We start from the raw sequence: 24,414 nt of genomic DNA, 5'->3' as shown, positions 1-24,414 counted from the left end.
CAGAGTAAATAAATGATAAAGAGAGAAAAAAACACCAAAAGAAAAATTCAACTTCTAAACAAATAGAAGCAAAAACACAAATGCATAGGACACAGTTACTCAAAAGCAAAAACTCCATGTAGTCTACTCATCTTGTAACATCACAGAAGAGCCTTTGCAATAAAAATGTGCAACTTAAATTTTAAGTTTCGTTTGTAAACACAAGTACTTTGTCTAAGAAAGTTTGGATTGAAAGTATGGAAATCTTGTTGGAAAGCTTAAACATAAGAAAACATGAATGAATCCCTAAAGGATTAGAGATAAAACCTTGTCATAATTCTTCCAAAAACTCTAAGTAGATTTTACAAATTGCCTTACCAGGAGGCAGTATTCCCTGAGTCATCCTAGAGCCTGCAATCGGAACAATGGTGTTACAATGAATATTTTTGCTTTTGCCCTCTTGAGCCAAAGTATTGCTAAGTCCAACCAGAGCTAACTTGGCAGCACTGAAAGAAAACTGTTGCCAAAAGGAACATAATAAAAAAATTTGAGAAGAAGCAGAAAAGAACTGGAAAGAACACGACAATACATGGTGTTTCATTAGGACAAAATGATAAAACCAGTAAATAAAAAATTTAAGTACAAAGAACTGATTTCTTCACTGAATTAAGTTAACTATGAGTCAAAAATAATACAGGCCAAAAGTGATATCATATCAAAATGACATTGCCTAAAAATGTACATATTGACATTCTCTGCATAATTGAATCAAATTGAGTTTACTTATTTTCTGTTATAAATACATATGACAAACAAAGTATAATATAAAAAAGAGAAAGACAGAAAATGAGATACAAAACAAAATCGAAATTCAAAACATAATACAAGTAAAATGATAACGCAAATAAAAAACACAATATATTTGCTCCTGTATTTGCACACTATGTGCTCAGTGATTCACTTATTACATAAATCAATGCATCAGCCGATATCAATATTAGCTCCTACCGTATCTCCTACCGGCCCAATAATCATCAACGTGCTTTACAGTCTTCTGGTTTAAAATCGCAGTCGAACTGTTGGTATACAACTTTTTATTTACTTTTCTTTTTTTGGCAATTCTATTCGTATGTGCATAATTTTTTGGTTATTTTGGTTTTCTTCTGGTTTCATTTTGGTTTCTTCTGGTTTAAAATCGCAGTCGAACTGTTGGTATACAACTTTTTATTTACTTTTCTTTTTTTGGCAATTCTATTCGTATGTGCATAATTTTTTATTCCTGATGAGCATAATTTTACGAAGATTCTTAGCAATATATTCACAACCCCACGTTCAATACCCAGAATTTTGTCTTACCTATGTGCATGTTTAGTCTTCCAGGAAATGAGAGGGGTAAGTGATTTCCGATTTTGGCAATTCTGTTCGCATGTGCATAATCTTTTATTCCTGATGAGCATAATTTTGCGAAGATTCTTGGCAATACATTCATAACCCCACGTTCAACACGCAGAATTTTGTCTTTACCTATGTGTATGTTTAGTCTTCCAGGGAATGAGAGGGGTAAGTGATTTCCGATTTTGGCAATTCTGTTCGCATGTGCATAATTTTTATTCTTGATGAGCATAATTTTGAGAAGATACTTGGCAATACATTCACAACCCCAAGTTGAATACCCATAATTTTGTATTTACCTATGTGCATGTTTAGTCTTCCAGGGAATGAGAGAAGTAGGTGATTTTCATATCATCATATATCGTCGCCTTTCTAGAGCAGCAAATGGCTTTCTGATATCTCTTTTTTTTTGGTACAGCAGGCTAAATTTTCGAACTCTCCAAGGCTTTCAATTTTTTTTCTGGAACAACCCGTTTTTTCGGGGTTTTTTCTGGAGTATAGATGTCTTTCTGAGAACTCTTGACTTGGTACGCAAATCATTGTCTTTTTTTTCTTTTTTAAAAAATTGTGCACTTTATATCTATATCTTTCTTATTTTTTTATTTTGGGGGAGGGGTCTGCTAATCATCTTACCCTCGATCATCGATACCCTTGAGGAGGGAGGCTATGTAGAACCCTTTTGAGCTTTTCGCTGTAGGGCTTCAGCCCCCAATCAGTGTTCCAAGGAAGATCCTGATCTTTAGCCCTCTAGAAGTCAGTACCATTTTGGTGTAATAATGACAAGGTCTTGCCAGCATGCTGATAACAATTCAAAAGGGAAAGGATAAGATAATTGAGCATACTAGGCAGGAGAACATGGCTTAAAGGTAGAGCAGCTGATGGCAGATTGAGCATAAAGCGATAATTTGGACGGTATTATTTTTTAAGGTCGCATGATGTCATCTTGTATATTTTTGGGCGATTCAATACAACCCTTTCGCCAATTAACATAACCATGGTTGCAGATGTGTATATGACCTATTAAAAAGCGATCTACAAACCATGCTAGCCGGAAGTTTAAAAAGGCCTTTTGAAAAAAAAACGGTTAAGCAATAATCACCATTTGAACCTAATCCAGCAATGATAACTGTTATTTCGGCTAATATTAAAAGTAAAAGTTTATTGTGAAAAAAAATTATGAGAATTTCAAAAAGGAGCCTGAAAACCCTTAAAAAGCTACTGGGTTTAAATAAGAACTCCACCATTGGCATTGCCACGGTAAAACAGCATGTAGGAGAGTTAGTCCCCTCATTTCCAACAACAAGGAAACTCCTGATTTCCCATGGGAAGCACTGACTATCTTCCTTTTTTCTTTTCAGTATGGGTGATCATATCGAACCAGTGATCGTAGAATGTTCGGAGAGGGTGCTTTTGAAAGGAAAATGCCATATTTAGTGCCTTTTTAAGAAAAAAAAACAATATTAAAGTAAAATAGAGTTAGAAAAATATATCAGGACTTTAAATTATCCAAGAAGGCAGAGATAGCTCGAATCAAGGAGGCACACTCGTGCCTCTTTAAAGAGGCGAACCACGACAATGTTAAGCGATCTTCGGTTCCAGTGGTCGCAGAGGGATGGGGAGGGATGCATTTCGTAGCCGGAGCTCCAACTAAGAAACCTGCCAAATTTCATCCCCCTCCGACTTTTCCTTCATGGGGAAAATCTGGCCGAAAGTTTCGACCCCCCAACCCCACCCCCCCTTTAACGTTGTCCGATCGGGATGAAATTCACAAGTTAAGGTCCCCTAGGGCCCAGGAGCTTACCGCGAAATTTCAGCTCGATCCGATAACTCCTTCCCTGTTTTCCAGAAACCACGCATAGCCACTTAATGTTCATGTTCTCCTTTTGTTTTGTTTTTTTCGCCACGCCTACAGGTCACAGCCGACATCGGATCTGGGTGTACGAAGACTCATTCGACGTGGAATTCTCCGAGTAATTTTCTGGAAAGTTTCGTCGGAAAATCTTAAGCCCCCGATTTTCTAGCTTAGAAAAACCCCATTTCCCCATAAGAGCCCATGTTAAGTTTTTTGTTGTTAAAAGTTACGAATTTCAACATTCAAGTACATCAAAATGATCAGCTCGACATGGTGAGACTGACTGAAAGCTTCAAAAAATTCTGTCTTAATCCGTAAAATTTTTATTTGAGAAAAATGACAGAAACCCTTTTTTTCTGCCACGCCTACAGGTCACAGCCGACATCGGATCTGGGTGTACGAAGACTCATTCGACGTGGAATTCTCCGAGTAATTTTCTGGAAAGTTTCGTCGGAAAATCTTAACCCCCCGATTTTCTAGCTTAGAAATTAATTTTTGAAATTCTTAAAAGTTATTTAAAAGTTATATTTATACACATGCAGGTATTTCGACTTCAAACATGCCCGGTTAGCTCAGTCGGTAGAGCGTGGGGGACTTTTAATCTTAAGGTCAAGGGTTCAAGTCCCTTATCGGGCGGTTTTTTTTCACAAAATATGAAAAAAACGTTTTGTTTTCTTAAAGAGTTAAAGAGGCTGCGTCCCAAAGTCGAACCTTAAAACGTACAGGAATTAGGAGAGGCAGTCCTAATTCCTGTACGAGGAGTACAGGAATTATTAAATTACATCCACCATGGATTGTAGAAAAACGTACAGAAATAATATGAAAAAAACTTCGTTTTCTTAAAGAGCTAAAGAGGCTGCGTCCCAAAATCGAATCTTAAAACGTACAGGAATTAGGAGAGGCAGTTGGGGGGCTGCCGCCCCCCAAACCTCCCGCTTTTAAAGACTCTTTTGTACAGGTTTTTTGTTGTGGGGGGCTGCCGCCCCCCTAACCCCCCGCTCTTGGCTTCGGAAAGGCCCTCTTTTAATTAACAAAACAAAAAACCTGTACAAAAGTCTTTAAAAGCGGGGGGTTTGGGGGGCGCCAGCCCCCCGACTGTTCCTGTACGTTTTAAGGTTCGACTTTGGGACGCAGCCTCTTTAACTCTTTAAGAAAACGAAGTTTTTTTCATATTATTATTTAAAAAATCAGCTTGCCTAAAACGCTGAAGTCCAAGAAGCAAAAAAAAAAGAAAGTACACTTCTTATGAGAATTCTTTTACTTTCAGAATTATTTTTCTATTTATTCAAATTATTCTATATTATTCTAGTTAATATATTATTTATATTAATTAATTATACTAATTATACTAGTAATGCAATCTATATATAATAACATATATAATAAATAAAATATAATATAGAAAATATAATATAATATAATATATAAAATGTAATACAATAAAATATATAATAAAAATTATAAAATAATATTTATACTAATTAATCAATTAATATATTATTCTAATTATTGTATATTATTCTAATTATTCATAATTCTTTGCAGTAAATAAAATACATGCAATCACCAACTAATTACATTTGTTCTATTCTAAAATGATTTTGCTATTCTCACTTCAGTAATACACTATTCGTTTGTTCTAAGTTATTTTACTATAGTTTTTCAATGTACAGAACATGATAGTTCTAGCTCTTCTTCGGGACAATCAAATTTCTTTAGACGTTATTTATTAATTTTCTATTAAAACTCATTCTCTGTCTAAGTAAATGTTTACTATCACCAGCGAGTTCATAGGTAAAAAAAACAGAGATTTCTGTCAGTGTATTTTGACTGCTTTTAAAGAAGTGGTTTGTGCTTTTGGGCATTTTTTGACCAAAAAATTTAACACAAAATTGAACTAAAATCACGATTTTTGTAAACTATATTAACTACACATCAAAAATTATTTTAATGTTCTTCAGTTTTTAAAAATCTCTGAATATTTCATGTTAGACAATATTTCATGAATAATTTAATTTTTTATTGCAGCTCCTACAAGATACCGAGAAGAGAATACCACTTGGACTCTTTAAGTGACAAAATCACATACTTTTCTATGTTTTTGGTGTTTGTGATGGAAAGGCAGTGTGGTCTTCGTCGCTATTTAATATCATAAGTCAGTTTATTCGAACCAGTAATGTAGATATATATTACATAAATTGCGAAACGATAATGTCAGTTCGCTTTAAATTCACTCTGTAATTCTACTGTAAAAAAAATTGCTATTTTCAAAACTGATTCAATAAAGAAATAAAAACTTTAATTCCAATAATATTCCTTTTCTTCCTTGGATTAGTGTGGAGACACTTTCGCGTAATCATAGTCATGTTTTCAGGGGCCAAGTTCCAAGGGGGTTTTAAGCTGGTTCGAAAAAATCGTTTTAGGTTCTTCGTGTTCAACCCAGCGATGTTTTAAAGCATTTTCATCTTATGGGTTCAGAGCGTGTTTGATATGGGTTTTTCAAAGCTAGAACGCGCCAGAATAGCATGGTTGAACACGGGTTCTGAATGACCAGAACACGGATACCCAAAACAATAATCTTTGCAACACGTGTCCAACCCCGTATTGGATGTGGGGGGGCCTGAAAACGGGGCTCTTATCACCAAAATCAAATTCCGGCCCTTGCAGTGGGCTGCCGCAACTCAAAAAAAAAACTGTTTAATTCATTTTTTTTGTCGATCTGTCTTAATGAAACACCTTGCATATAATTACCGTAAAGAAAGAAACGATCATTATGTTTTGCAAACCTTACTAAGCAGATTATATCAAAATTCTATTAAATGGAACAAAATAAAAATCAGAAGCTGTAATAAAAACCTCTATAAAATGACTTAGAGCCTTTGGGAACTTATTGGAAATGGCAAAGGAAAACTTTCTACGTAAAATATAATTTAACCCCTGTAATACTCCATGATAGGTTTGCCTTGATGATAGGTTTACCTTTTTTTTTTTTTTTTCTTGCTAGGTTTTAGGTCTTGTTCAGGTATAATAATACAATTAAGACCCAAAACTGATATGTATCAGGATGATATGATATATTTTCCAACAAAAAAAAACGAAAAAAAAAAAACGAAAAACCCTTAAAAAAATATAATGCCATTCCCACAGTGGCTACGCGCGCTCCTCCTCCATGGCAATATACTCAAACACAAGAAATGCACTACCTCTTATGCAAAACACTGTTTACTAGAATGTTGATTCCTTTCTAAACATAGCTTTGTATTTTAGAGGTTTTATGTTATTTCATATTTCATCTTCTCAATAATGGTTTCCTTTACTATTATAATCCTCTTTGAAACGTCATTTTTTCGGTGGACAAATGACCATAGGTTCAAGACTCCCCTTACATGCCTATTTAGGTTAAAATACCTATTTAGGGCTTTACCCATTCATTATATAGTTTGATATTTACCTATAATTAGCTTGGCCGAAATTTCCATAAATTCCAGATCCTGAAGATGTCATAATAATTCGACCATAATTTTGTTTCCTCATATACTCCCAAGCAGCCCTTGTTGTTTTATAGGCTCCTTTTACGTGAACTTTTTGTACCAGATCTAAAAGTAGAATTCTCAGTCAATATAATTGCAGCCCTTGTTGTTTTATATAACAACAGTTGTTGTTAACAACATGTTGTTGTTATATAACAAACAACATGTTATTTAAAACCAACATGTTGTTTTATATAACAACAAGGGCTCCAAAGCAGCCCTTGTTGTTTTATATGCTCCTTTTACGTGAAATTTTTGTACCAGATCTAAAAGTAGAATTCTCAGTCAATATAATTGCAGCCCTTGTTGTTTTATATAACAACAGTTGTTGTTAACAACATGTTGTTGTTATATAACAAACAACATGTTATTTAAAACAACATGTTGTTTTATATAACAACAAGGACTCCCAAGCAGCCCTTGTTGTTTTATATGCTCCTTTTACGTGAACTTTTTGTACCAGATCTAAAAGTAGAATTCTCAGTCAATATAATTGCCAAAACTCTTGGAATATTATCTTTATTGGTGGTAATAAAAACCACTTTATAAAGAAAGCTTAAAAAATGACACAAAATTTAAAACATTCATAATAACAAATCGAGTTCAAAAACCTAAAATTCAAAAAAAGCTCAAGCCCATGTTTTAGCCTGAGGAAACTCTGATGTGATCCTTGTCGCAGCTATAAACAAAGGAGTGTGGAGGAGGGTAATAATAGAATGATCTGACATGGTAAAGGTCAGATAGTAACTGCTCAGTGACAAGCTACCGTAACGTAACAGTTCGTATTTTTGTCTTCAGAATCACTTGAAAGCACCCTAGATAATTCCGTCGGAAATAACTATTAACTTACATATGTATACAAAAAAGGCTAGTTTCAAGTTTTTTACTTTTTGCTAGGTGTCAAAGTGTTTGGCCGACTAAGCTGGATTAACACCTGAAAGCCTCATTCCCCAGATAGTGAAGCATCGATCGAAGACCGAAGGAAAAAAGGAAAGAAAGAGGAAGAGATGCTTTTAGATTTGAACCAGTTGACAGGGAGTGAAACTAATCCCGTAATCAATCTTTAAAAAGAAAACCAAGAGTTTTAAGCTTAGTGGAAATCGTTGTTAGAAAAACATCATTACCAGATTTGTTTTGTTATAAGTATAACCAATGTCTTTACAGATGAAAAAAAAATACAGAAAAAAAAGTAGACATGAAAAAAAAGTTGAACAAATTATTAAGTTCAGTTCAGAATCGCTAAAGTTAATGTGTAAACTGCAAAAAATTTACGGTGCATGAGCAATAAGTTAAAAAAAAATTTTTGTTAGATAAAATCAACTGAATCAGGCCAAAAAAACGAAAATTTGCAATTATTACAAATGATGTTATCTATTTTGACAAGGGGTTACAATAATTCAAAAACCTGAAAAAAGAAAACCAAAAGTTTGCAGTTTAGTACATATCGTTTTAGAAATCAGACTAGCTTCAATAAGCAAATATCTTTGAAAAGATTCAATATGAAATGACATTAAATTGCGTAAAGAGCAAAAAACGGGCAATTGAAAAAATATTTGTATAAATTTTAACAAGGGATTACAACAATTCTGAAAGATTGAAAAAGAAAACCTTTTTGAACGCAATCATTTATTTAATGTCAGTAGGAAGGCCCAAAAAGCGAGAATTTATGATGATTCTCTATTTTGACAGGGGATTACAACAATTCAAAAGCGTTAAAAAAGAAAGCCATAAGTTTGAAGCTTAGTAGCCTACATATCAATAATCAATACATATCAACTATATCTACAAACATATGAAAAGACACTAAATTGCATAAAGGGAAAAAAATTGGTAATTACAAAAATATTTGTATATACTTTAACAGGGGATTACAACAATTGAAAAACCTTAAAAAAGAAAACCATAAGTTTGAAGCTTAGTAGCCTACATATCAACAATCAATACATATCAACTATATCTACAAACATATCTACATATATCATAAAACATATCATAAAACTATATCATAAAACATATCTACATATCAACAATCGGAGTAGCTTCAACAATCAAATATCTTTGAAAAGACCTCAATATGAAAAGACACTAAATTGCATAAAGGGAAAAAAATTGGTAATTACAAAAATATTTGTATATACTTTAACAGGGGATTACAACAATTGAAAAACCTTAAAAAAGAAAACCATAAGTTGGAAGCTTAGTAGATATCGTTGCTAAAAATCGTACTTGCTTTAATAATCAAACATCTTTGAAAAGATTCCAGTATGAAAAGACAGCAAATTGTCTCAAATTGTCTGTGGACTTACTTTAATAATCAAACATCTTTGAAAAGACTCAGTACGAAAAAACAGCAAATTGTCTCGAATTGTCTGCGGTTAAAAGACAAGCGTAGGGCTGCCACAGGTTCAAGTGGTGAAAATAGGGACTAAGGGACTACTTTTTTTAGTTGAAAAAGGGACCTCTCTAGGCACCATTCTGGACGCAATATGGACCCCAAAACTCAGTTTTCAGAAAGCTTTTGAAAGAAAAAGCAATGACAGAATTTTTTTCCATTTTTTTTGCACTGCCTTCTGCTGGAACAGAGATGTGATCAGTGACTTTTTTTTTACTCTAACTGCAGCTGGTTCTTTGAGTCCCATCTATCATAGCCTGCACTAATTGTATCTCGACCATGTTCTTCTTTTCAATGCCCTTTTTGAGGCGGTTATGAGCTTCCTTCAGCAACTAGTCTGTGGCCTGTTCCTTGGAGCCAAGGGCTTCTTTTTTTTAGAGAGAGAGATATATATTTTTCGAGAGTCTCTATTGTCTATCTTTTCAACGAGGTTTTAGCCAGCTGCTGCTCTCTCAGCCGTTCTATTGCCTCAAAATCCTGCCGTTCTTTCTCAGTTTTTTCTTCCAAGGTTTTTTCCTTCTGTAGTACAAATCATCACTCTTTCTAGCGGATTAAATAAAAAAAAAACAATTTTTTTTTAACTGAAAGTAAGGAGCGACATTAAACCTTAAAACGAACAGAAATTGCTTCGTATAAGAAAGGGACTGCTTCCTCATCAACGCCCCGCTCTTTACGCTAAAATTTGACTCTTCCTCTCAACTCTTCTTTTTAAAACATTAAAAAACTTTAGCGTAAAGAGCGGGGCGTTGGTGAGGAAGCAGCCCCTTTCATATACGAAGTAATTTCTGTTCGTTTTAAGTTTTAATGTCGCTCCTTACTTTCAGTTAAAAAAACTTGTTTTTTTTTTATTTAATTTCTGAACGTTTTTGAATCAATGCATGTTTTGATTTTGGCCCTCAGCAGAGGAATAATTAAAACGAAATTTGCATATTTATTTATTTTTTTGGCTAAATGGCTTTCTCATAATTTTGATCGAATGATTTTGAGAAAAAAGAGCGGGGGAGGAAGCCTAGTTGTCCTCCGATTTTTTGTTAATTAAAAAGGCAACTAGAACTTTTAATTTTTTACGAATCTTTTTATTAGTAAAAGATATACGTAAGTTATAAATTAGCTTACGTAAAGAAGTTTTGTATTCTCATTTTTTTATTACATATATGAGGGGGTTCGCCCCCTCGTCAGTATCTCACTCTTTACACTAAAGCTTAAATTTTGTCCCAATTCATTAAGAATGACCCCTGAATCACAAAAGCCGTAGAATAAATAGTTGAAATTACTAAAAATACTTTAGCGTAAAGAGCGGGGTATTAGGAGGAGGTGAGTCCCTCATATGGGTAATAATTTCTGTTCGTTTTAACTTTTAATGCTACTCCTTACTTCCAGCTGAAAAAAAAACTTTTTCATATTTATTTCTTCATTTTTTTTTTAAATAATGCTAGTAAATCCTGCGCTCCCTTCATGGAAATTTTCTTCCACCATGACAAATTCCTCAATGGAAAGTTCCCCCAGTCTATCCCCCCTCTTCTCAACCTCTCCCCCAACCAAAAAATCCTCCCGAAAACGCCTGTACACTTCCCAATAACCATTACTATATGTAAGCACTGGTCAAAGTTTGTAACTTGTAGCCCCTCCCACTGGGAATGTGGGGGAGTAACTCGTCCCCAAACACATAGTCATAAGGTTTTTTGACTACGATGAATAAAATGGCTATCTCAGGATTTTGATTTGGTGACTTTGGGAAAATAATTAGCGTGGGAGGGGGCCTAGGTGCCCTCCAAATCTTTTGGTCACTTAAAAAGGGCACTAGAACTTTTCATTTCCGTTAGAATGAGCCCTCTCGCAACATTCTAGGACAACTGGGTCGATACGATCACCCCTGGAAAAAAAAACACAAAAAAAAAAACAAATAAACACGCATCCGTGATCTGCCTTCTGGCAAAAAATACTAAATTCCACATTTTTGTAGATAGAAGCTTGAAACTTCTACAATAGGGTTTTCTGATACGCTGAATCTGATGGTGTGATTTTCGTTAAGATTCTATGACTTTTAGGGGATGTTTCCCCCTGTTTTCTACAATAACGCAAATTTTCTCAGGCTCGTAACTTTTGATGGGTAAGACTGTCTTCCAAGGGTTTTTCTTCCAAGGTTTTTTTTCCTTCTGTAGTATAAATCATCACTCTTTCTAGCGGATTTGGCGAGTTTTTATCAAGTCTTCAGTGATAGCAACATTTTGTGCACGTCCTCCAAATCAGCCCCACTTATCTATCAAAAACAGTTTTCCATTCAAATTTCGTTCATTCATTGAAGCTCTTTCTTCGCTGAGAACTCGCCCAGAAAGGGAGAAATCCCGCCCAATCCTGGTAGACCCGTGTGAAATGGTCATAGCATTTTTGCGACTTCAGACAAGTTTGGATATTTCCCTCCCTGGATCACGTTGTTCCATTTGTCGTCGATCCTTCCTGGCTCCCATGGAAGTCCGGAAAACCGGACTCGTCAACTCGTTAACTTGTCTGAACTCGTCAACTAACATGTCTTTTTGCGTTGCGATGGGTAACTTCGTGGCAACATATAATAAACTGTGAGCAGAAATTGGCTTTGAAACTTCATCGGGATGCAGAAAAGTTAACGCATTCAAAACTGCTTTCTGCCGATTTCGTCAAGGGCCATCTTCCGGAAATAGGGTCCAAGAGCTTCGGTTAAAAAAAGCGAATTTAGCTCCCCTTAGGGAAAATTTTTTGACCACTGTATCTCGAAACATTTTTCCATATAGAACAATGAGGAAGACAATGAAGAATAAATATTGATTTCATTTTTAAGGAATACAGTAGCCCTGTCTCCAGAATTTTGCATTGGAATAATTCGGTAAGGGGGGTAGACACTGTATTATAGAAATAATTTCCCTAGACAAATAAATAAACAAAAAGTATTAACACTTACCCCAGTCAAGTTCTTCTGTTTTCAGAAAAGATCTGTCTCGAAGAATACCAGCATTGTTTACAAGGATGTCAACACGACCAAAATGGTCAATAGCAGTTTTAATAATTTTTTCTCCATCTTCTACAGAGTCGTAATTAGCAACAGCTTTACCACCTAAATAAACAAGAAAATACTAAATATAGTTTAAAACCTTTGGGAACCACAGAAAATATTGTCTAAGACAAATAAAACAGGAATACTTGGAATTTACTACTTTGAGCTTTTAACAACAGGAGTGACTGAACACCGAATGGCAGCTGATAGGTAAGGAAGGTTCACACACGCGAGTCCAGCTGAGGTTCGGTTTTTGTAAGATGGCTGTCACAGCCTCTGTTAACAATTCAAATTACAACCGAAGTTTGAATTCAGCATAAAATTTAATAGGTCGTAAAAAAGAGCTTTTCAAGCCCAGGCCATAAGAAGAAGTAAGAAAAACAGCCCAGGCCATTGTAAGAAAAACTGGCATATTCCAGAACAATACTGTTGAATACGAAAGTAGAGTTTTACTGCTGATGATGAACACTGTATATGTGTTCGAAATATCCAGTTAAATAATTTATATCTATTCACTGTCAATAAAAAGGTTTCATCCCTATTTTGAACTGTTTTACTTTCGTCATGGAAGGGCAGTGTGGTCTTCAAAGTTATCTACTGTTGAATATGAATCCTATAACAATGACAAAGAGGGTTAGGAATTTCTTATCAACGTTTCTGAGATAGGAGGGATAGAAATGGGATAGTGGGAAAGCAGCAGCTGCTCAATTGTCTTGTAGATGGATTATGCTGAATACAATTGTTCCAATATTGCAGTGGCAAAAGGAGTTTTTGTCAAAGTTCCTAAGATAGGAGGGATAGAAATTGGATAGTAGGGATAGAAAATAAGAAACAGCGAGAATAAGCATTAGCTCCGCAGTTTCGTTATAGAGCAATAATGTATAAATGATTATTCCAATATTAACAGACGCAAAGGAGTCTCTGACAAAATTACTAAAATTAGGAGTGAAAGAAATGGGATAGTAGGAATAGAAAGTGAAGGATTGCAAAAATACGCATTAGCAGTTCATTTGCACTGCAGAATAATAATGTTGAATACGACTGCTCCAACACTGAGAGACACAAACAAGTTTCTACCAACATTCCTGAGATAGGAGCGATAGGAACGGGATAGTGGGGATAGAAAAAGGGATAGTTAAAATAAGCATTTGCTGAGCGATTGCATAACAGAAAAATAACTTTGAAGACAATTTTTCCTAAAGAGGCAAGTGGATTGTTGTCAATGATCCTAAAATCGGAGGGATAACAATGGGATAGTGGAGATAGAAAATAAATAACAGTGAAAATAAGGATTAGCTGTTCAATTCTGCTGTACAGCAACAATGTTGAATATGATTTTTCCTACATTGGCAGAAGCAAATAAGGTTCTGTCAACGTTCCCGAGATAGGGGGATTAGAAAGCGATAATACAGATACAAAAGAAACAATGGTGAAAATTAGTATGAAGTTTTTATGAGCGTCGACCCAGAAAAATAGCCAGAAACCCCGTTAAGAAGCTTATTCACGACAAAAAACAGGCTAAAATGCCAAGAAAAAACAATTAAACTGTAAAAGTACCATTACAATTGAACGGTCAACATGGCTGTAAGATTTATAAGCCTCGCGCTGACCCAACAGACCTCAAAACCCACATGAACTATTTAACGAGAAAAAAAAACGGATTTATTTAATGCAATTATAATTTTATGTTTTTATTTTGTGGTTCCTTTTTGTAAATACTTATAATCTCCTTGTTTTTATACATATCATGATTTTTTGGATTTTTTTTATTTTTTTTTTCAGTCTTTCACTCGTCTTGTAAAATACGACTAACTTACCTTGTTGATGTCAATCTTATCTTATTTCTCTTAATAATATAAATATATATATATATTTCAGTTTTGAGGAATAAAATGGCATTCTTGTAGCACACCTGCCACAAATGTACACCGTAGTCTACATATCTGAAGTCATCAGGTTCGAACTAAAAAAAAAAAAAAAAAAGGAGTGGAAACAAAAGACTGTAAAAAGACAAAAGAAGACCCATCAAACACGAAAACACGATAAAAACAATAAAAGGAAACATCAAAATAAATAAGTTAGTAATACAATATACAACTGAACCATAATCAAAACCAACATGGGATTAAAAAAGCCAAATAAGATCAGTAATTGGAAGGTTTTCTGAGAAAAACCAGATTAGGAAAAAGAAAGAGGTGTTTTTAGGTTTTAAATATTTATTTTCAAATAAAGGTTGTGCCACCTTGTTTTTTTAAGTGCAGCAAGAATATACGTGCGAGATAAAATTCAGGTCAATTTTATACAAAATTTCCAAAAATTTCTTACATTATCTGAAAATATTTGCTAATAACCTGTGGTTACTTTTTAGCCAGAGCCCTCAACCTGAAAAGCCTTCCCCCTCCTTACTAAAATAAATTCTTTTCTCCAGCCTGAATCCATGTGTAATGAATGACCCCTAATTTCCTGATACAGTGGTGAATGTGAAAAGGAAACTCAGTACAAATTTCTGTCTATTACTATTCGTCGCTGATTTCCGGAATATTCTTCTAAACATTCAGGAATTATCCTTTTTTTGTTTCTTACAAAATACTCTAACTCCTTTTTATTTTTCGATTTTAGTTAGGTTTCACATTGTATTCACCCATTTATATTCCAAATATTCTTTTAATCTTAGCCGGCTTTTCCTATTTTAACAATTATTGTGGTGTTTTGGCTTTATTGGTTTATTACATGCTTTTCATATACTCTTAACTGATCTACAAAATCAGGGTTACCAATTGGGGAGAGGCAAGAAGGTAATCGTCCTCCAGACCCCCCCCCCTAGATAACATAACAAAAATATGCAACACTGATTATAAAACTTAGAAAGGTCTATGATAAATTTTATCTTTTTTACTGATTCCATTAGCTACTACACCAGCAATCCTTTAACCAGAGCCCTTCCCTTTCACCATTTTGAAGCCTCTCTAGAGGCTTCTAATGAAGAAATGGAGCCTTATGTTCCGGGGGGGGGGGATAAAAATGTGTTCAATCATTGACAACACTACAAACAAAACAGAAAAGGGTCAATGATAAATTTTACCTGCTTTTATGATTTCGTCAACCACTAGATCAGCAGCCCTTTTGTCAGAGCCTTCGCCCTTGAAGCTCCCTCCCAAGTCGTTCACTACAACAGCGGCCCCACGAGATGCAAACAGTAAAGCATATTCCTTTCCAAGACCTGTGAAAATGCTATTATTAATAAAGATCAATTACAAAGATAAGATGGCAGTATTCGATGTTTCAATTTTTGTTCTCTATTTAATTGTCAGATTGCGTTGAGGTTTTTTTTTTTACACCAGCGCTAGTTCCCACATTTGTAAGTTACCAATATTCTTGGGTATAACTAGAATTTTACTGCTGTAAAATTTGCAACCAATCTGTTAATGAATACTTATCTTAGACCTAATATTAGGTACTTGAGACGGTGTAATGGTATGTTAATGCGTTATATGTTAAACGTTAATAGTGTTAATGCAGAGATGTCACTTCAACCACAGTGGGAGGACGTCACGGCTGCAGCTCAGCTCCGAGATGTCTGCTGAGGTTTCGTGGACGCCCTATGCGCCACCTCTGGCTCTGGAGGATCTAAGGTCTAAGGTAAGGAGTCAGTGTGGAAGTGACCATAAAGCAAGGTGACTTGGAATTTTTTTTAGAGAGGAGAAGGTTAGCAAGCCCCCTCATATGCGTAATAATTTCTTTTCGTTTTAAGGTTGCTCCTTACTTTCAGTTTAAAAAACTTACTTTTTTGTTTAATTTCTGATCGTTTTTAAATAATACTGGGAAATCTAGCGTGCCAAATTTCCATTGATTGTTAATGCGCAAGTCTAAGTCAGCAGAAAATTAATTAATCCGTGTTCGATTTGAGTATTTCCTCGAGATATTTTCTGAAATTTTTTGTTAAATAGATCAGGTTGGGCGAGCTTTTAAGCAATATTTAGCTTAGGAATACTAATAAAGATCAATAATATACACTAAACAAATATTACACAAAAGTAAACAAAATAATACAACCACTAAGCAAAAACAATATTTAAATTTCATTTCAATTTTATTTAAATTTCACTTCCATTAGGTCGGACCTCAGCATAAGGATTTATTTTTCTTGAACTTTTGATACAATTTCTTGAGCGACTTGCGCAAAAAAAGGCCAATTCAAACTCGAACCATATATTTTTCAGCAAAACCTCACAGAAGCGAGAATGAATTAGATAAAAAAAGAGTGTGTTCAACTGAAAGTAAGGAGCAATATTAAAGCTTAAAACTAAAAAGAAATTATTACGAATATGAGGAGGTTCAACCCCCTGTCATTACCTCGTTTTTTACGCTAAAGTTAGAATTGTGTTCCGATTCTTTAAGAATGACCCCTGAATCACAAAGGCTGTTTAATTCGAATAAATACCTCTTTTGAAAGTACTAAAAAAAACTTTAGCGTAAAGAGAGAGGTACTGACGAGGGGAAAAGCCGCCTCATATGCGTAATAATTTCTGTTCGTTTTAAGTTTTAATATAGCTCCTTACTTTCAGTTGAAAAACTTATTTTTTATTTAATTTCTGGTCATTTTTAATAATGCTGGGAAATCCGGCACGCCCTTCATGAAAAATTCCCTTTCCCCATGAAAAATTGCTCCATGGAAATATTCTCCCACGTAGCCCTCCGCCCCACATCCGATCCGAATTTTTTGACTATTCTGAACAAAATGACTATCTCAAAATTTTGATCGGGTGACTTTGGGAAAAATGAGCGTGGGAGGGGGCCTTGTTGCCCTCCAAGTTTTTGGTCATTTAAAAAGGCACTAGAAACTTTAATTTGCGTTCGAATGAGCCCTCTCGCGATATTCTAGAACCCCTGGGTCAATACCATCACACCTGGGGGAAAAAAACAAATAAACACGCATCCGTGATCTTTCTTCTGGCAAAAAATACAAAATTCCACATTTTGCAGACAGGAGCTTGAAACCTCTACAGTAGGGTTTTCTAATACGCTGAATCTGATGGTGTGATTTTCATTAAGATTCTATGAAATTTCCGGAAATAAGGCAAATTTCCTCATACTCGTAAATAACGGCTCCTAAGTCGTAGACTAAACTTGATAAAACTTATATATTTGAAATCAGCATAAAAATCTGATTCTTTTGATGTGTCTATTATTATTAAAATTCTGTTTTCTAGAGTTTTCTGTTTTCGAGAGCCGGGTCGATTCTTACTTACGGTTCGTTACCACGAACTGTTTGAAAACGTTATTCCTTTTACTGAGCAATCTCTTCAGAAACCCTTATTTTTCTTCTTTTTTTTCATACACAAAGTCTATTCTCTACATCTCGTCTGTGTCTGGCTAACTCCCCTCCGGAAAAAATTCTACCTATGTTCCAAAATAGAGGCAGAATATATGCTGTAGAACATCCTATACAATCTATTTTTTTTATCTTATGTGTTTTAGTTTTTCAACATCTATAGTGGATGATACCAATTTACCTCTTGCAATTAAGAACGCGTTAATTAGGCAAGCATAAGAAGATTTTCTCACTTGAAATACCTTTAAGGCGGAATTTTTTTTAATTTAATTTCAATAGTTTAAATTAAATCGTTTAGTTCCTGGGTCCGACTCCAAATCAGACCCAAGAAAATTTAGGATTGACAGCGCTCCTTATTTCAAATAAGCAAGCAAATTAACTTCTCTAACCTTTATTTCACCCCGTTATAAAATACTCAACCACCAGCCCCCAAAACACGAAAATAAATTACAAATATAAAAATAATGAAATACCACAGGATTTTTTGCACTATGAACTTTCCCTATGTTATGTACTATAACTTATTTCTATTCCATGGTCTCTTTTTTTTCTTCATTCTTGTATTTTGTCAAACTTTCCCTCTCGCTGCTCAATCTTACATGTGGGGGAATTTCCCGAATGGTAATTGTCAGTGGTGGGGGGGGGGAATTGTCGGGGAGAATAATCTATTTTTCTTATTCCTAAATTCGCGGCGCCATGTATGATTAAATACCTGGGTTGCCGCTAGCCTTTTATCTAGGTTTTTAGATGAGCTTTGAATCTTCTTTTGAAATATTCTAAAGAGAAAATTTGAGGATAACTTCCTCGGGAAGATCATTCCAGATCGAAGTGCAACGGTGGATGAAGCTGTTCTTCAAGTACTATGTTCTCGGGTTGCCAGCCTTAAGATAATTGGACCAAGCTGTGTGCTTTCGTGTCTGTCTTGGTGGCTAAGCAATAGGAGGTACAATACGAAAAAGCTCAGAAAATGAGGTAAATTTGTTTTGAGAATGAGGCAAGTGTTTACTTGCAGAAAACAGCCATCGACGGCACATCAAACTTTCAACTAACAGACTGGAGAGATTCGTTGGGAACAACTAAATCTGCCTCCCAATTTTACTAACCTATATATGTAACGAAATCGAGCCGTAATTCCGTATATTACAGTTTAATGTACGAACTTCATTAATATAGATTTCCTGTATAAATGTAGAACCTGGTCTTGTTTCTCTGTGTCCTATCTAGGTCTAGTCCCTATCCAGGTCCTGTGTGGGACTTAGTTCTGAAAAACATACAGGCAGCTGAGCAGATAGAGACGTTTTAAATTAAGTTAAAGAGGTATTTGTTAGGTAGGGGTTTATAGTTGTTTTTTTTTCCTTTTTTATTATTTTATTATTATAGAATGGTCTGATGGGAGATTGGACATATTTTTTTTCTGTGTTTTCTATTTTTTTTTAGTTTATGGTTATTCATTTGTTTACAATTTTTTGTATTCCAGCACCACACAGCAAGTCTTTCTGTTACTTTTTTGGGAGTCTATTAATTTAATTTATATTTATAGTAATTTAATTTATAATAGTAATTTGGGAGTCTAAAATAATAATTTAATTGATGTTTACTTTTGTTTGTAATAAATTTAGTTGAATTAAAAAGGATAGCCTGCCAGTAAATAAACTTATGTAATTGTCTAAGTGAAAGGAAAACAAGCAAGTTTTTATTTTCTAAATCAATAAATAGAACATTTGTTTGCTTTTTAGAACAAACAAAACTACCTGACAGATAACCAACTGTATTTGAATTCCTCAGATTGTTCAAATAGTACTGATAAAAATGGTTATTTCACAAAAAGTAGTTTAACACAATACTATTTAATTTCAAAAATTAGGTAAATACTGAAAAGGGTTCTATAGTCTCAATTTAAGCAATATAGCATATCTAGATACAAGGATGGAGAAAGGGTCAAAGGATTTTTCAGAGAAATAGGAAAAATTTTCAAATTTCCGAGTTATTTTTAACTTACGAAGGAGTGATCGGATCTTAATGAAATCTAATATTTAGAAGGAACTCGTAACTCAGATCTTTTATTTTAAATCCTGACCGGGTCCAGTGTCATTGGGGGCAGTTGGGGGGGAGGACCGGAAATCTTGGAAAAGACTTAGAGAGGAGATATCAGGATGAAACTTGGTGGGAAGAGTAAGAAGAGTTCCAAAATACGTGACTGACATAACCGGACCGGATCCAAACTCTTTGGGGGAGTTGGTGAGGGGGGGGGGGGTAATCCAGAGAAATTAGAAAAAAATGAGGTATTTGTAACTTACGAACGGGCGATCACATTTTAATGAAATTCCATGTTTGGAAAAATCCTGTGCTTCAGAGCTGTCACTTTAAATCCCGGCCATATCCGATGACATTGGGGGAAGTTGGAGGAGGAAACCGGAAATCTTAGAAAACATGAAAATTGAGGTATCTTTATCTTAAGAATGAGTGATCGGATCTTAATGAAACTTGATACATAGAAATATCTTATGTTTCAGATGCTCCATTTTCAATTCGAACTGGATACAGAGACATAGGAGGTTGGAAGGGGGAAACAGATATCTTGGAAACGGGAAATCTTGGAAAATACTTAGAGTGGAGAGATCGGGATGAAACTTTATGGGAATTTTAATTCAAAAATCAACGGAATTTTGAGTCAAAATGAAATAGCTGTGGGCATCAAGTCATGACCAGGAGAAAGCTTAGACAGATGGTCCAACTGAGTAAGAAGCAAACCTGGCATTAATCCCCCCTTAATAGGATTGTATCAAAATGATGTTAGTTCATTTGTTAATAGATATGTTTACCTATTATCCTTCCATGCGTCATTACTATAGCAGTAGAACCAAGGTAGATAGCCATAGAGCTAAGATAGTGATAGAACCTATAGTTTTCCCGAGTGTTTGGTTAATTTGGCGTGGGTAAAATGGCAGGAGTATGTGTGTCCCTCTTATTGGACTACTATTTGTTTGCCATCTTTTAGCAAGTCACGCCTACCTATGGTCTTAGACAGGTTAAGGCGGGACGTACTCTCAAGGAATCTTCCTATACCTCCCATGTTAAACATTTGGAGTTTGCCTGACGTTCCTGAATTATTGATTTTAACGGTGTTCATGTCAACAGAAATAAAAAAAAATCTGGTGAATATTTTGATCTAATCATATCTTAAAGCCGAAAATTATTTGAATTAAATAATTCCAAATAATTCCGAAAATTAAATAATTCCAAAATAATTATAAAACCTGTTTCGAGTTTGCATTCTAGATTGCTATACTTGACACTGTTGTTGTGGGGTAGCAAAAAATTTTCTATTCCACAATCAGAAACTTATTTCTATATACTTCCTGGCAGCAGTCTCTTCAAATACTTTACATATTTTTGTTCCGAAGTCAAAAATTCCCCTCAAAAGACTAGATCCAGCTGTAATCGGAGCGTGTGAGAATGCATAAATTACACAAAGGGACTAACAACTCAGATTGTTCAGGAGCGATTCAGTCAAGTATTAAATGAAAAAAAAACAAGTTTTTTTTAACTGAAAGTAAGGAGCGACATTAAAACTTAAAACGAACAGAAATTATTCCGTATAGTAAAGGGGTTGTCCCTTCCTCAACACCCCACTCTTTACGCTAAAGTTTGACTCTTTGTCACAACTCTATTTTTTAAAACCATAAAAAAAACTTTAGCGTAAAGAGCGAGGTGTTGAGGAGGGGAAAACCCCTTTACTGATAAAAATGGTTAATTCACAAAAAATGGCTTAACACAAGAATATTTAATTTAGAAAATACTGTAAATACTAAAAAGGGTTCTATAGTCTCAATTTAAGCAATATAGTATATCTAGATACAGGGATGGAGAAAGGGTCAAAGGATCTTTCAGAGAAATTTGAAAAAAAATTTGAGCCTGAAATGTGAAAGTTTGACATTTCAGATTTTTTCTAAATTCTGAATTTTTCGAGAATTCCCCATATTTTGTATAATTTGCCAATTTTTTTAGTGTTTTCAATAAAAAGAAATTACCACTTGGGCCAAAATTTTCAGTAAACGGCAGAAAATGGCAGTTCCCTATCCCTTTAAATGGTATTACAGTTGAAAATTTTTGATTAAAGAAAATTATATTAAAGAGGATATTGAAAACTTGAATGAGTTTCATAAAAATGTGCTTTGGAGGTTCCAACTATTCAATCTGGTGTAAATACTTCAAATTTTAGAAATGAATTGATCAGGAATTGGAAAAGTATCACTCATTTGGGACACTAAAATGACCTTATTACTTCCACATTATTTCTAAACTAATTAATCAAATTAATTAATTAGTAAGTTAATTTATAACAATTAGTTATTAAATTATTTTTGCAGATTTCAATCCTTTTAGGTACTTTTTTTCCACTTAAGGGTTATACATGGAAGTATTTTATTATCTCTTATACATCTAACTTACAATGTAACCAGTGTTTTTTTCCACGAGGTTTTTACTTCTATTCATAGAAATAGATCAACAAAGAGAGATGAAACTAAAAAAAAAAAAAAAACCTCAAACAAGATTGCAGCCAGTAGAGAGAAAAGAGATGGAAGACTAAAATAAAGCGGATATTTCGCCTGTATCTAAACTAGGCGTCCTCAGCACAAGATAAAAAAAAAAAAAAAAAACTAAACTAAAAACAAATAAAACCACCTCCAATAATAATAAATACAGTAGTCGCTACTGATCCACGTAGGGAAAAGAAGCTATTTTAATGAGAGTTACTTAGAGTTACTTCAATGAGAACATCAAAGCCCTAAACTTTCACCACCACAATAAACTTTCATAAAAATATACACATCAGAAAAAGACTAGTGATGAGGGATAAAAGAAGCAACAAACAATATTCCAGTTTTATATGAAGGGAGAAGTATATCCCACAAGCTTTGATCTCAATAATTCTGTTCTTCCTGAAATCATATATTCATATGGATACTGCCATTAGATTGGGAAAGTCACAGGATAATCCATGGGGGAGAGGAGTTCAAAAACTGCACTGGCATTTGAGTCACTAAGACTAATCAGGAGGGCCGTGGCGTTCCCGTGTACAAGTGTGAATGGAAGCAAGGAATTTTTGATAAAGGTACAAAAAAAAAATATAAATATAATTTCCACCAAAACCATAACAAAAAACCTATGTTCTTTGAAATCTGCTAGAGTACATACCTCCACCTGCGCCTGTAATCACAGCAACTTGCCCATCAAATCTTAGTTCAACCATATCTGAAAAAGTTAAGATTCTTACTAAAAATATTCAAGAGAACTAATGCATTAATCAGAATACTAAAAAAAACTGAAATAATTTTACTAAACTGGATGTGTTGTGGTACATTTCCATGCAAGGACAGCAGGAAAATTTGCTTCCGAGATGGGCCCAATATATTTCTTCCCTCCTGTAAAATTTAAGAGCGGTTTGTAGCTATTCATGGTTACTCCTGCAAGACAGTAGGAACAGAAAGAGCACCCCACCAATACACAACCATCCTGATCTAAGACCTGGGCATTCCTTCAGCAGATTGAAAATGTATGCTATTACCTTTCTTAAAATTCTGGCTGTACGGACCTACAGGCTTGACAATTCCCTCCAAATAAAAAGCGGATTTCCTTATACTTGGTCTGCAGAAGCTATCCTCAGCAAGATAGTTTTATAAGGATTGCCGTTAGGCGTGTGGCATGCACATGTGGCTAGGCGTGTCATTCCTGTGTTGCAAACGGGAACAAAGTAAATGCATAAAAAGTTAAGAATATCTGCAGTTTTAAGTTGGACAAATTATTTGCCTGTGCTTTGTGGATTAAAACTGAATATTTCTCTTCTGTATTAAGAAAAGTTCTGACGCAAGTCAAGTTTTGCTTTATTCATCTCAAGTGGAACAGTGAAAAACAAAACGTCCTTGTAGGCATAGTAGCTGTTAAACCACCAGTACATGTATGTAGTCGGGGTACCCATGTATGTCGGGTAGTCGGGTACCCATGTATGTAGGTAGCATGAGTAGCTGACAAATACTACCCAAATAAGAATAGCTACAGGTTATAATAGTGGGCTAACAACTGTAGCCTACAAATTTTAGAATTAGGATTACTCCCAGTAGCTAATACCAGGCTTTAATGTAACTTAAAACTACTTCTGACTACCACACCTGGGAGCAAGGTTGGATCAGGGCTATACAGACATGGGCGAAACAGAGGAGATACCATATTTAAAAACAAAACTCTCTTAAGACCTGGCATTGTTGGACTATATATTGTCAGATCATCGTGACTTCACAAGGTTTGAAGCCAAGGCTGCATCCAGGGGGGTTACAAGGTTTGAACCACCCCTCCCCGAAATCTTTTTCCAACTCGTAAAAAACGTAACAAAATACATATAAACAAATTTTTGATGCGTTTTTTTAAGTTTATTGTAACCCCTCGTCAAATCCCTCCAACAAAAAACCTAGATACACCCTTATTTGAATACTGTCATTTACACAAGAAGATGGCATACAAAACCGCAAATTATATGCTCAGTTGCATTCTAAACTAGTATACCAAGGGTTTCATTTCTAAGAGTTGGGGGTTTCTGCCCCTCAACCTCTTGAATCGTTTGGGAGAAAGAATGGACAGTTATATCCTTTTCAAACAGGACTGATATACTAGGATTCTTATTTCTATGATCTGAGAGTTGGAACCTATAACTTGCTAGATGTTTTTTACAGATTAATTTAAAAAAAACTTTTCCACAAAATAACTTTTTCAAAGAAACGTAAAGAACTTCCCTGAGCCAAAAATGAGCAAAAATAAAATCAAATAATCGAACAAGCGTAAAACTACCACAAATCAGTATCGATAAATAGATGAAAACCAAAACGAACGGATATTACAAAAAATAAACGAGTC

The 24,414-nt window shown here is 34.7% G+C and overlaps 1 protein-coding gene across 2 annotated transcripts in view; it reads right to left on the bottom strand.

Moving 5' to 3' along the window:
• Positions 1-24,414, bottom strand: part of LOC136039254 (peroxisomal multifunctional enzyme type 2-like) — an 82,469-nt gene that overhangs the window by 44,384 nt on the left and 13,671 nt on the right. For both annotated transcript variants that reach the window (XM_065722811.1, XM_065722812.1), the window contains exons 2-6: positions 22,705-22,761; positions 15,256-15,393; positions 12,081-12,233; positions 6,675-6,819; positions 358-485 (exon numbers count right to left, since the gene is read on the bottom strand). In XM_065722811.1, coding sequence (XP_065578883.1) covers positions 358-485; positions 6,675-6,819; positions 12,081-12,233; positions 15,256-15,393; positions 22,705-22,759 — 619 coding nt within the window. In that variant the 5' untranslated portion in view covers positions 22,760-22,761. The remainder of the gene's footprint in view (positions 1-357; positions 486-6,674; positions 6,820-12,080; positions 12,234-15,255; positions 15,394-22,704; positions 22,762-24,414) is intronic.

The sequence above is a fragment of the Artemia franciscana genome, chromosome 19 (assembly GCF_032884065.1).
Source record: "Artemia franciscana chromosome 19, ASM3288406v1, whole genome shotgun sequence".
In the NCBI taxonomy this organism is placed as follows: domain Eukaryota; kingdom Metazoa; phylum Arthropoda; class Branchiopoda; order Anostraca; family Artemiidae; genus Artemia; species Artemia franciscana.
This window is presented reverse-complemented; position numbering and strand designations above follow the sequence as displayed.